Source organism: Rissa tridactyla, chromosome 4, assembly GCF_028500815.1.
Source record: "Rissa tridactyla isolate bRisTri1 chromosome 4, bRisTri1.patW.cur.20221130, whole genome shotgun sequence".
NCBI classification, from domain to species: Eukaryota; Metazoa; Chordata; class Aves; order Charadriiformes; family Laridae; genus Rissa; species Rissa tridactyla.
In genome coordinates this window covers 54946070-54959915 of record NC_071469.1, presented here as the reverse complement: position 1 = coordinate 54959915, position 13846 = coordinate 54946070, and the positions used below count along the sequence as shown (strand labels likewise).

At 38.5% G+C, this 13846-nt stretch overlaps 1 protein-coding gene across 16 annotated transcripts in view; it reads right to left on the bottom strand.

Annotated features, from left to right (window-relative positions):
* UNC79 (unc-79 homolog, NALCN channel complex subunit) overlaps nucleotides 1-13846 on the bottom strand; it is a 112842-nt gene that overhangs the window by 50668 nt on the left and 48328 nt on the right. For 13 of the 16 annotated variants that reach the window (XM_054200187.1, XM_054200191.1, XM_054200192.1 and 10 more), the window contains 5 exons: nucleotides 12414-12700; nucleotides 8516-8698; nucleotides 7509-7671; nucleotides 4487-4639; nucleotides 1815-3038 (listed from right to left, as the gene is read on the bottom strand). In XM_054200187.1, the coding sequence (XP_054056162.1) occupies nucleotides 1815-3038; nucleotides 4487-4639; nucleotides 7509-7671; nucleotides 8516-8698; nucleotides 12414-12700 (2010 nt within the window). The remainder of the gene's footprint in view (nucleotides 1-1814; nucleotides 3039-4486; nucleotides 4640-7508; nucleotides 7672-8515; nucleotides 8699-12413; nucleotides 12701-13846) is intronic. The other 3 variants (XM_054200188.1, XM_054200190.1, XM_054200193.1) reach the window with 2 other exon arrangements.

The window sequence follows — 13846 nt, the reverse complement described above, 5'->3', positions numbered from 1 at the left end:
GTTTTTATTTTATGATAACTGATATTGCCAATATGGGAAGAATAAAGCCAAAAATTTTCAGGTGTCGATGGCTGGTTTCAGCATATCCTATAAAAATGAAGATATATCTGTAAAAAGTCTCAGGTGGGAAAGTCTGTAGCCCAGCATCGTTCACTCAAAGAAACAATGCGTTTGAATATTTAATTCAGAGATCAGTTATATCAGAAGCCCTTCTAAAACATGTGGAAGTATAGAAGGCTGACAAAAGACTTTGAAATTATAATCAGCCCATTATGATGGTGATATTAAGCCTACTTAAATGAATTACAACACATATGTTCTCAAATAAACTAATCAATAAGACTAATGAAAGGAAAACAGAACATAAGAGATAAATTAAACGACCCAAGTCACTAAATTACCTAGTTATCTGAACTGCCTGCATCAACCTGTAATGGAAGTGAGCACTTAATGAGTCATTGCGAATGTTTTATGCTCCCCTTGGATGACATACTTAGATGCATGCAACCAAATGACCATCGTATATGCCATAATCCTAGGCTCCCCACAGTATTTCTGAACTGGGACAGCCCTTCCAAGCAGTTTCAAGGATGATAGTGTTGGTTACTGACTAATGGTCAAAAAAGCATTTGAGTCTAATTGCACAATTCTTTCATTCTTCTCTAAGAACCTACGTGAAAGGTTCAAAAGCACTCAGCTCTCTTTTGTTTTTACAAAGCTCCAATGGTTCTTCAGCCTACTGGAACCATAAATGGGATGACAGGCCTGGAACATAAAGGGAACAGAATAACTATGATCACACTGAATGATTTCTCCTTGTCAAAGTGGAATATAGTTATAGGAAATTATACTATGGTTCCTTCTGAAGCAATTAAGAAAGAAGTGAGGTCAGGAATGCATAAACGTTGCCAGCGAAGTGATGGGGAATAAAGAACTGAGGCCTGACAGATTCTTTCCTTTTTTTAATTAATATGTTAAAAAAAAGGCTGGTAAAATTTAGTAACTGAAAAATGCTGGGAAAAAAAAAAAAAACAGCCACAGAAGTAAAGAGGTAGCAGCATACAGTTTTTAAAACTGGAAACCGAGGAAGCAGCTAAAACACACTTTCTCTCCACCTGAAAAACTTAGTAACAAAACCCTGTATTAAAATGATCTGAAAAAACTTGGGATACACAGAAATACTGTATAGCTTTTCCCATGGTTGAACTTTAAGTCTTTAACAAACACAAGCCGTGTAAACTTTGTAGATACTCAATATAAAAAAGGCTAAAAAAAGTTTTTAGTGTATAGAACCAAAATATGTATGGTTGTCTGATCCTAAATGCAAACTGTGATTAATTCTTAGTTCTGAAGTCTACAGCCTGCTCAGCTTTACACTTCGTGATCCAGCCTGTTTTCCATTGCCTTATGCTTGCAGAAGAAATAAAGGTCAAAAATCACACACTCAAAAGAGAATCAGTGTAGCATGGACTAGATTAGCAGGACGAAATGCACAGAAGTATGACAATTTTTCTGACTCCCCGCATAAAAAGGCCATGGAGTTGCATCCTTAACTTGGCTATCAGAACCAGTATTTCTGTCACTGAGCTCCGCTTCCTTTTCAAATGGGTCCTCACACATGCACAATGCCCGTATGGTTAGTACCTTCCTTCTGAGAAACAAACACCTGAAAGCATTTAGCTAGCTCAGACCACACCACATGCTCCATATACACATCTCTCCCTGGACGTACGCACATCTGTCCTTACACTGGGCTGTTACTAAAACCTTCACGCAGTAATTAGACTTTTGATCGGGTCAGCGATTGAGCTCACCTGCCTCCTTCTGCTCTCCCAGCTTGTCAAGGATGTTAAAGGAAATATCCAGGTATTCTCTCTGAATGGCACTCACAGCAATCTTCCTCTGCTTCCTCTGGCGAGGAACAATCTGAATCTTAAACTCTGACTCCTCAGTCTCCTCCTCTTGCTTCTGTTCTGTGTTTTGTTCAGTGTCAGACTCTGTGTTGGTATCAAGTTTATCACTTTCTGTTTGGTTTTCGTAATCTTCGGGTACTTTAATAAGGACTGTCTTTACATTTGGGCTTGGAATTGCTCCACTAGGTTTAATGTCCTCCACGCTGAGCTCAGAGTTATCATCAAGGGACATTTCTGGAAGGGCAAATGACTTCTGCAGCAGGTCCCTTTTCTGTTTCAGTGTTAGTGGATTCCCACAGGACGTGTCCTGAAGTTCTTCTGGCTTAACCAACTCTGAAGAGTCCTTTTGGACTTTAGGAGAAGTGGAAAGGATCTCATCTATTCCTGCTGAAGCATTGTTGCTCGAATCCTTAGAACTAAAGTCTTTAGAGCAATCTTCAATGCTGAACTGGACCAGTGGAGTTGTGCTGAGGCTAAGTGCGGAGATGTTGATAGGAGTGGAGGGAGATGAAGCAGCAGTTTTGCCAGAGACCTCATCATTCAGCTGGTTTGTTGTTTCTTCTTCTTCATCACTCTCCACTATCCTAAGGGGAGGAAGTGGTTCAAAGACTAAAGAGTCACTGTCTGAAGTGGAGAGTACTGAATGCTTTTCAGGACCCGATGTTGAGTCGGAGGACAAATCTATCAGATCTACATCTTCCTTGGGACCATCAGGTTTAACCGGCGAGTCCACTTTCACTTCATAGGTTTCCATGCAGTTTAACCTAACTTCTGGTATGACGGGTCTTCTTGTTTCCTGGAAACTCTCTGTACGAGGAAGATTTTCTTGTGTTTCTATATGTTCAGCTTTAGTAGAAGAATTCTGCCGAGATCGTCCATAATCACTCTGCCTGTGTATGGCGTAAGCAGCAGGGACAGGTGGTTTTTCTAAGTCACACCGGTCTATGCAGGACTTCCTGCGATGCTCATCTAATGAAAACAACAGGGAGTCTGCATTCCCTATATCAAGAGATTTTTGTTTTAGAGAGCGCAGTTTTTTTTTCTGAATGCTTTCTTCTCTCACACAGCGTAGAATACTGTCTTGTAAGGCCCCCGTCTCTCTATATTCAGCCAGCTCTATTTCACCTGATTAAAACAGAAAGAGCTAATACTACCTCAGTTGGAGACTTCTGGCAGATATGTTCATCTTTATCTCACAATTCAACAGACTGGCATTTCAAATGCAAAACCAATATTAGTCAAAATTGTCTAGATTTTGTTTTAACCTCAGAGCCACATTACATAGATTTTTTTACAACGAACAACAACAAAAAAGCCCTACTATTTGGATAATAGGGTTTATCTAAATTCTATCCAAATTTTACTCATCCTGGACAGATGTACCCTGAAGATAGACTGTTTAACGTTATGCATTGAAAAGAAGATGGCACAGGCAAGTAATTTCTACAGACACTTGGAATGGCTGCATTAGGCATGAGAGATGAAAGAAGAAATGAGCTATGCAGACCACTTTGAAGAGGTTTCCAAATGATGGACATCATTTGGACATCAACATATATTCAAGTACACCTACATGTTATTTACTGCAGCAAAGTGGGCTTAAAATGGATGCTTCTCATTCAAGAAGCGAGGGTAGCAATAACAAGCCTGAGATCAGACAGGTTTTCAGAGAATTTTTGCCCCCAGTGCTCCTAGACCCCAACAGAGTCTTAAACAACCATCACACCAAATAGTCATACCTCCCTGTCCCAGGGAGGAGCAAAGTGAGCACAGTTATAATACCTTCTGGGACTACCACTGCATTGTTATTTTGCTATGTGAACACATTCATTGAGAACGTTTCAAAAGCTTATCACTGTTGTTATTAGGAACGGCATATTTTCACACAAACCAGAATATTCCTGGTCATTACTAGCCCCGTATTTCAAAATGTTCCACATATCAATCACCATGCAAAAAAAGCAGTGAGAGAGTTTGCTCTAGTCAGAATCATTCCCCACCCCGTGCAAAAATCTGAAAGAAAAAAGGCAGGTGGGTGGTGGTGGAAGTTTCTTCAATTTTTTTTTTTTTTTTTTTTTTTTTAGGGTATTCATTTCAGATACCTAAATTTGAAAATAAAATCCTTCCTATTTTTTGAAGCCACCAAATGACCCTTTATACCAATGGAAAACCATAACATTTGCAGCAGCAACAACAAATTTGCTTACCCTGGAGTCCCACCTCATCAAAAAAATCAATTTCTGTGAAAAAATAAATTTGAGTAAAAATCTTCAGCCCAATGGTGGAAGAAAACTGCAACGAATCCTCTTAAACATTTTTACATTCAAAAGACCTTAAACTTTCAGAAAACAACTGCTGATTTTAGGTATTTTTTATTTTGGAGTGCCTACTTTGAGATTCCTGTAAGAGAATTCATTCAGGGAAATGAGGAGTACCTGCTCTCAGAAGTCAGACAGAGTAATTGTATTCAAATTAGGCAGTGCAACAAACTCTACAAAGAAAGGTGGTAGCTTGAAACTAAGACTAGGAAATTGTATTTCTGCATGATTTTATACCGACAAAACAATTCATACTTCTCTGAGCATTCATCTCAACTGGTTGATATTTCACCATTTTGCTGCCACCAATTCTTTTCAGTCTTGCAAAGAAAGTTTGAGATTCTTTATTGCAAGGTCCAGTTGGTGTATCATGAATATCAGATTCATCAAAAACACTGTCTTCCTCTGCTGGAGAAAGAAAAAACTTTATTACTCTTAAGAGAGTGCAATTCCTTGAATGAAAGCTGTCTCTGTAACAAAACCTCAGCTAGTTTCAATTAAACTTGAATAGGAAAATGAAGAATCTCTGAAGTTTGTAAGAAAATTTATATCTCGGGTATAACTGCCATTCTTGTTACATCTTGAATTAAGGTCAGAAAGGAGAGAGATAAATGAAAAATGGGTTACAATGCAACAAAAGTATACCAAAGCTTTTATCATTCTAAGCTGATCTTTTCTACTGATAATAATACAGATTCTTTAGATAGAAGAAATACAATACATCTGAACACTGACTTGAGTAAATAACTTCTATAGTGCTCAGTGAGAAACGGTAAATTGAAGATCGAAATTAATACAAGAACTTCAAGGTCAGCAATAAACCAGCAAAATAGGAAAGTGGAAAAGAAAGATATGGATAATCTTGGGAAGCTGGTAATAGTAATAGCATAAGACCTAAGAGTATGAATTATGAGATTATTGATCTAAGTAGTAATAGTAAAATGTTATGCTTTAATTTGAGACCTGCTGGTTGAAAACAGCTGAGAGAAAGAAAGATACAAATCTATTTATTCTTCAAAAAATAATCACATCATCTCTATGAAATGGCTATAAAAAAGAAATTTTAAAAAAAGGAAAAATATGTATCTCTTGTGTCTAGTGATTCATCTCCAAGGAAATAAGAAACACTAGTGGGACGATAAAGAAAACAGAGCACTCAAGAGAAGAAACAAAAAAAGCTTGCCTTGTTTATTCTAGTAAGCAAACGCATTGGTACCTAGAAGTGAAGAGCAAGTTAAGCCATAGAGATAGAATGGCCCACAACTGGAGACTTAAACTGGACATTATTATCTCTAGCTTTGAAATTGCAGGAGTTTCTACTATGTGTGAAGCTATGGAACTGCCACCTAAAAGCATCAGGGATAAGATACCTAACTGATATGTTGAATCCAGAAAAATCAAAGTCATTAAACCCAGCGACTGCGTTTAATAAGTTAGGAGATCACTTTTAACGTCACGTCCTATGTGTCTAACTTCTTCTTCCCCTTGGCAACAAATGCTTCTTCTCACGAGATTTATTATCAGCTCTACAATAGTCTGTACGCTTGCCATGATCTCCACAACAAAGTTTGGCAGAAAAATTAGGAAAAACGTTCAATAGTGGGAAAATCCATCTTTAGCATGGGGATTCTTGCTGCCTGACAATGAAATCCTCATCTGTTGATTATCTAAACACCACCTTTGACGATGACAGCAGCATACACACCACTGGACCAGAGACTAAACAAGCTTCCTTAGAAAAGATGGGAAAGGCTTCAACTTCCAGGTCCTTATGGAATTATATTGGCTGCTTCTTGCCGGTGGAAGAAAACTCTTCTACATCCTCTTTTTTCTGCAGCACTTCAGCAAAGGAGGAGGATGAGCCCTATGATTAAGTCAGCATTTATAGAGTAAAATTTGCCCATTTATAGTCGTTTACCTCTGAGCCCCTTCACAAGAGCTTTGGAAAGCAAGTAAATACTATTCTCCTTACTTTGAACACAGGGAAACAATGATGAAGTGAGACACAAGGCCACCCAGGGAATCAGTGTTGGACATGGGTTTGGAACACCACGTTTTCTAAACCTAACTTGGCACTTACTGTGAACTGCAAGCTGGGCACTTGGGCACCTCGCTTTGTCTTAGTAATGACTCAGAATTAATCCAGAAACTGAATGCATTTCATAAATGTATATTACTACCATAATTAAGTCGTTATGAATTAAGTCATTAACTCAGCTCTGGACAAAGACAAATTCATAGTAAGCCGTCAGTTATCTGAACGCTCTTAGCCCTCCTCTAGCAATAAAAAATGTCCAAGTGAGTGAGAATATGCAATATATCATTTACATCCATTTTAAGGTTGATTTAATTTGCTAAAGCTGAGTAATATGGTGTTCAGGTAAACTAAATTTTGTATCCTTGTTCTACTGGATATTTTTTCATGAGCAACCAGCAGCAAAAGAGGAAAAGGTACTGACACGCATAAAAAGCGTGCTTCTTGTATTCTTTTTCGGAAGAAGGTTTGCTGCACACTTGGAAGACTGTTTGAGAAGGAGGATGTAAATAGCAAATAAGTAGCTAAAGGCAGCTACAGATTAACACCAAAAGAACCTGTTAAACTTTGATCATAACTACTTATCACATAATAAACTTCACAATTGTAAGGAACTACACTCAGTGACACCATGTTATTTCAAGCCCCAGCCTTACACCAGTTCATACCACCGCAGTACCTCTGCTACGGCTAGCAAACATACAGATAACAATTAGATGCAGACGCTAAGGGTTGAACCATTCTCTTCTGCCTTTAGACATTCACATCATATACGTCTGCATGTACACTAGTCAACTTCAGCTCCTTTTACAGAGAAAAACAAGCTATAGACTGAATTAATATTTTTTCCTCTTCAAGATCAAATATTTGCTACTATGCCATGTTATTAAAAAGTATAATCAGAATGTGGTGTCAGGCTGGTTGCACACCTTGTGTGTGGGCATAATCTGTTATTACTGTCATAGAAAATGCCAAGGACTATCCAGGCATAGTGACTGAACTACTAAGATTCCTCTGAGAGATGTTAGACCACTGTGCTATGCTTAGCCTACAGGGAAATTGTGAATTTCTTTTACTATAGATGTCTATAGCTGGTCAAATAAGTCACACCTTGGACTTAATCCTGAACCTGAACAGAATTATGTTCTAAAATTCAGACCAGATTTACCCGCTTCTACAGCATCTGCAAGACTTCATTAATTAAATCAATGACTATCACATAAATGAGAGGGTTAAAAGTACCTTTTTCCTTTTCACTGTATCGGCTTATGTTACTGTTGTCACTATACAAAGGACCAGCAGTTGCATGGGGCTTGCAGCTGTGATATTGAGCGTTGAGAGTATTGACTGTGATGTGGATTAGGTGAAGTACAATCTTGCTGATTTCACAGTCTCTGTAGGGGTACTGTGCAATGAAAGAGAAAAACTTCAGCTTAAAATCTAACTTTTCTCCTTGGATAAATGTTAAGGTGGTAAAATAGAAAAATGACAAGAATATTGTCAGCTGGATGGCCTTTGCCTTCCTTTGATCACACATTTCTAAATACATCATGAGAAGTAGGACTGTTTTCAGCTTTGTACACAGAGTTATTTTTAAAAAAAGTTTTAAAAATCCCTATTAGTGTAGTTTCATATATTGTTTTCTTGACTTTTATATGACAAAACCAACTATTAATAATAATGCAAAAGGTCTCTCATCAGAACCATTCTCCAAATACTATATTTCAATCAGCACATTATCATTCATTTCCAGTGTCTCCACTTCCTCATAAGTACTACAGACCTGCTAGAAATTTGTTATGCATACCAAAAGTATTCACAGCTCTGTTTTAGTGCATAAACACATTTCATTTTAACACTTCCCAAAAAGCATCACTCGACTAAAGAATACAAGCTGTTAAGCTGACCCACTCACTTAAAGTTACTAATTTTTTTTAAAACTAATTCTAAGCTACTCAAAATACTCTTCAATGGAACTTTATATAGTATTTTCCTATTTTCAAATCCATGTTTTTCTTGCTCAGGTAACCATGTGAAAGACAATATAGACAGCAGAAGTAATAAGTCAGCAGAACAGATAAAAGCCTAGCTACTTCAGACATTGAAATGAAATGCAGCGAGTCAGCAAATCAAAGAAAAATGTTCTTTACAGGTCCTTTCATTTGCAGCACAGTTAGGTGTTCCCTGTAAAAAATTTCAAATTGAAGTGTAAATTTTAATGTGGTCAGCATCTTTTTAAGACCACTCACCTTATAGAGAATGACAAGCAAAGCCTTTAACCACATCTGCCGAATGTGAGGTTTGAGGGACCAGAGGGAGCAGCGAGGAGGCTGCTGAAAGTAATGCCTTAGCTGAGGACAAGAGCAGTATTTCAGCACTTGCACCACCAAGGGAAGAAGATGTTTTCCCAGGTTGATGTTATAGTCCATCACCTGAAAAGAATATTAGCACAGGAGTTAGCTCACCAAAATCAAATCCTCTGATGTTGAAAAGCAAAATAACTGATACAGCTGAGGTATGCTAAGTGAAAAGAAACAGATTTTTTTAAGGAAGTCTCACTATCAGTTAGAAACTTTCTGCCAGCTTGCTGCATTCTCATTTTAGTTAAATAGGTAAAATGAAACAAAAAAAGATGTGTTCTGAAAACCTTTTATCCTGCACAGACTAAATTTTAACATACATTGGCAAGATCATAGATTATATTGTGCTGGGATAGACTTGTATTATGGCACAAGTTGATCATGCTTCAATAGATATAACCATATTAGGTATATGCAATGTTTAACAGATAGGATGTATTTGTCGGTTTTAGGAGGGAGGGCTGTATATTTTGTCTTTTGGGGGTTTTTGTATTAACACTGCATTGCCAGTTTTCATTGTTTTCTCAGCAGGCTTGCAACATTAGCTGTTAGGTTGTTTTTTTTTTTAAGCTCCATGTTCTGGAATCAGGTAATGAGACAAAAAGCCCACTCTTCACTATAGGAAAGGTAAGAGTTTGTCTGCAATGTTATGCAGAAAGTCTAAGCATGCAAATCCTACAGGATCCAAGAATAAAGCTAATGGAAAATAATAACTTGCTCTAAATAAAATGCTCATCAATTTTAAATGGGGGTGTTGCTGTAGACAGGTTGCTGTTATCACTGCTAGTCATAAGCCTTGCCTCCATCATGACCTTTGAAGAGCATCATGCTATTTGGTACCTATCCCAGAGGTTCGAATCCTGATGGTTACATGCAGTGTGGCCATGTGTTCCCACTACCCTGACACAACTGTGTTTTCAATTGAAACTGCATTGCTATTTTTCATTATCTCCTCATCAGTCCTGCAACATTAGCTATTATTATTTAAAGCCGTATGTCCTGAAATCAGCAGCTGAACTAGATCATAACAAGGATCCACAAAGCCCTTGTCTCTGATGCCAACCTATACTGGTTGACATCCAGAATGGTTTAACAGCAGGCCAAGCAAACTCCAACACAACCCCCAAGATCTAACACATCCCTGCAGTTTCAGTGAACTTAGTGTGCTTTATCAGGAGCCCAGTACATCTAAACAGACACAAACATCAGTTTCATCCACATCATCCATTTCCTTCAGGTCTGTAGTTCTTTTTTTGGTTTTGTTTTTATTAGAATAAGGGGATGAGCCTAATTTACAAACACAGAACTCATCTCTCAAGCTCCTTCCTGCACAAGCCGAATGGAAGGTTTTTCCTGTAAAATTCTCTAGTTCGATGTGCAGCTGTCTCAAATTTTTATGCTGCATGCATAGAACTACATAGATGAATCCCATGTCTATCCATGTAGGGTTAGCCTGCCAAACAGATGATAGATAATCACCAAATATGGTCCTACCCTGCAATGCTGTGTCTTCTCAGAGTGTGATAATAGTTATATAGCGTGGTTAGGAAAAACTCATCCGTACAAGGAAGACAGAGCCCTGCCTTAACACGGCACATAGAATCATAGAAGAATTTAGGTTGGAAGGAACCTTAAAGATCATCTAGTTCCAACCCCCCTAAATTACATACTGTAATACAGACATGTCTTAAGCTGAGCAGACCCATTTTTTAAGTTGTCACATGAAGATCTGTAATAAATGATGTTGCAAATGCTGAGCAGAGCTCAGCTTGGGGTGCTGAGCAGAGCCGGGCACTGATGGCTTCCCCACTCTGACGGGCTTGTACAACATTGCCACCATGCGGGGCAATTCCACACTGACCGCAAACACCAAAACTTGGCCACTTCTGCTGCTAGAGAGAGAAAAAGGCATTTTACGCTTTCAAGGATTCCACATAGACAGATTTTATGATGCAAAAAAAATAAAATCAAAAGTCTTAGTATTTTTCCTTGAACTGACCATTCCTGATCAAAATCAATGCAACAGCAAGTAAGCCCAATCCCAAACTCTGTGGAGTTGACTGAGGCAAGCAAATATTTATGACAAATATTTAAAAATATTTATGGAGGGGAGCATAACTGAAATACATCTCTTAAAAGCGCTATACTGAGTTTTCACTCTGTAAACACATCTTCAGGTTGCAAATAGCATTTCTCCTGCAGCAAAGGTGATTCCCAACACAAAGCAGCCCTACAGCTAAGAGGAAGAAAATATATCCCCCCAAAATATAAATTAAAGTTTTGATATCTGCTACCTGGAGAAAAATCCTGGCCTACTGAAGTTGTCAAATTTCATTTGACATCAAGGAAGCCAGTATTCACAACAAAGCTTTTCAAACAGAAATGGTGGATTCAGCTTTCATGAGACACAAAAGGCAGAAAAGGAAAGGCAGGGGCTGATATTTAGAGCTGCAGAAGTACTTCCGAAAATCCGGTCAGTTAGGGCCACTGAAGTTTGGCAATCCAAACTTGGAAAACATGTAGAAAAATGTGGTAGATACTGCCCTGTGATCTAAACTGCCACTTCCAGACTCTCAATAGAACAGTAACAGGCCAGAATCTCCTTTTACACACTTCAGCTTAAAACCGTACAAATGAAAGATGATTAACACCACATAGCAATGGTGCTCCGAGACAATGGATCAGGATACATTTGCAGCTACCCAGTTTGCATTAACACCTTCTATTTTGCCTGCTGAAATGTGGATACCTGACTTCTCCATGACTGTGAACGTTTATCCAAGAATCTACATTACAGTTGACTTTGAAAAATCACCGATTCCAATGTGTGAACCAAAAAATCCTGGTAAGAATTGCAGATCAGAAGAGGTGAGGGTAACTTTGAGCAAAGTTTGAAGGTTACAGTGAGCATTTTAAGAGCTAGGGCAGGGGGAAATCTGAAATCACAGCCCGCTCTCTCCCCTGAAGTAATCCTTTATGAGAGACCGTGATAAGGAAAAAGTGTGGAAGTGATGATGATGCTTCATTGCACATAATAAGAACACGCTGCAAGTGTGAAATGTTTTTCAGCCTAGCATCGCCAACTGCTCTATTAGTAAGAATTAGTTGAGCCTTAGAAGAGCCTTGTGAGATAGGAAATTACCATACTTCTTACACAATAGAGAAAGAAGGCACAAGGAAAGGATATTTATCATAGCAATATATGCAGAAGTTTATCATGGTGGCACCACTCCCTAGGAAAGGGAGAACAGAAAGTCTTGGTGCACTCTAAGGAAGAAGAATGAGCCTCCTACAAAGTGAAGAATGTCAAAGAGTTTACAGACCATTCGCGCAGGGAAACAAGCAAGAGTAGATGGGTCCCGGGTCTTCCTGAATGGGAAAGGAGGGAATGACATGGGAGGAAAGTAAGGCATTCAAAGGCTAGGGAAAGAGGGCACAGAGGTTTGGAGTAGTCTCTAATTTTTCATACAGCGGTAGTATTGGCGTGCCTCCATGCACACAAAACCATTACCTCTATGACAATGATGCAGCAAGTTCAGCATACTTCTATTTAACTATTTTTTAACTGCAAAGCAAAAACCTACAGAAAGCACTTAGGCTACATGGAGGCCTTCTGAGAATAAAGAACAAGCAGCAAATTCTTCCACCAACTGAAGAGGTGTTATGAATTTTTAAGTAGAATTACCACACTCAACCATTATTTTGGTACAAAGAAGGCTGTGCTACCACCATTTCAACAACAGGCAATGATAAATAGGGGCAAAAAGTAGTAAACGCCTTCACCTACTTGTGCTATTCCAGCAATAAAGGCATTAAAGCAGGTCGAAACACGCATTTTTTGTGGTGCAATCATGAAGCATCCTTCCTGCTGATCATAACCAAGCAGGACGTACAGATGGCGCTTGACTGTGTTGAAAGCTTTAGCACTGCTGATGTCCGACTCAGCGCTGCTCTCATCCTTTGCCATGAACTTCATTAGCACAGTAATCAGCTGGTGGACAGTCTGGTGATCAATCCCAGCATCCTCTGGCAGTAGGTCTTTTATTGTATTATCATTCTCTGGGGAGGGTTGTCCTATTGGCACAAGAGAGATATTGGTATCAGACACCAGATAAGACTATAAACAGGGTACAAAATACACCAGAATATCTTTCCATTGCTCCATTTCTGCCCAAACACACATGGTGAAGTCACAGGAGATAGGTATGCATTTCTGAAGGCATTGTTCCTCTGTTGCCTCAGAGTCAGCAGCACTTTAACACCTACTGTGTACACCGAACTCCATTTCTCAGTTTTCCCATATTTAAGCAAGCTGGTAATCCGCCCATCCCAGTGCGCTTCTGCCAAATTGAGTGGTACTATTCCTTCATATCCAAGCATTAAGGGAGAATCAAATCCCACTGCCACCAAATTCTCATTTGGCATAGTTTTCAGTCTTTCTTCAGCAGAAGTTAGTGGATATTAGTCTTTGCCAGTGGAGGATGTACAAAACGGCAAAGGTAGGAGATGGAGAAAATTCTACCAAATAATGATGAAACAAAGAATGAAGACTTCCCCATTTTGCATTGAGTCCATATTTCTCCTCAAACAACTTGGGTCAAAATGTAGGCACTATATGAGGTTTTGGGACACAAAGTCAAAGTTTTGATGACTTCTTCACAGAGAAGAAGGCCAAGACTTGGTATTACAAACACTGAATGGAAATAACACTTTGCATGGGAATACGATCGTGTGAAAGGCGAGAGGCTACTCACAAAACACAAGGAAGGCTGGGTGCTGGCTATCACTATCCAAGCAAAACAGACACATTACAAATAACACTGCCAAGTGGGCAAGTACTTTCATTTTCATACTTCATTATTTTTTTTAAATATAGCATTTCTAGTTACTTTTAAGACTAGAATTCTCTAGTAATTGCCTTTGGAGTTACCCTCTTCCCTTTCACCCTGTTTGTGAAGCCTTTTTTTAGTGCTTAACAGTTCCTAAAAGATTTATGTTATACTAACACTAGGAATTGAATTCATGAAAAGCAGCAGCTATTTCACCCATCAGTGTATCAGGTTCTTTTTATTAAATAATTCTGAATAAATGCATGGCTAAAGCACAGTAAAGTAGATTATTCTAAAGTGTTCTATTTTAAAACAGGAATATAATTTAAATGCTTCTCTATAGATAAAATGCATTATATGTGGATTGGATTATATGCAAAATAAATAAAAA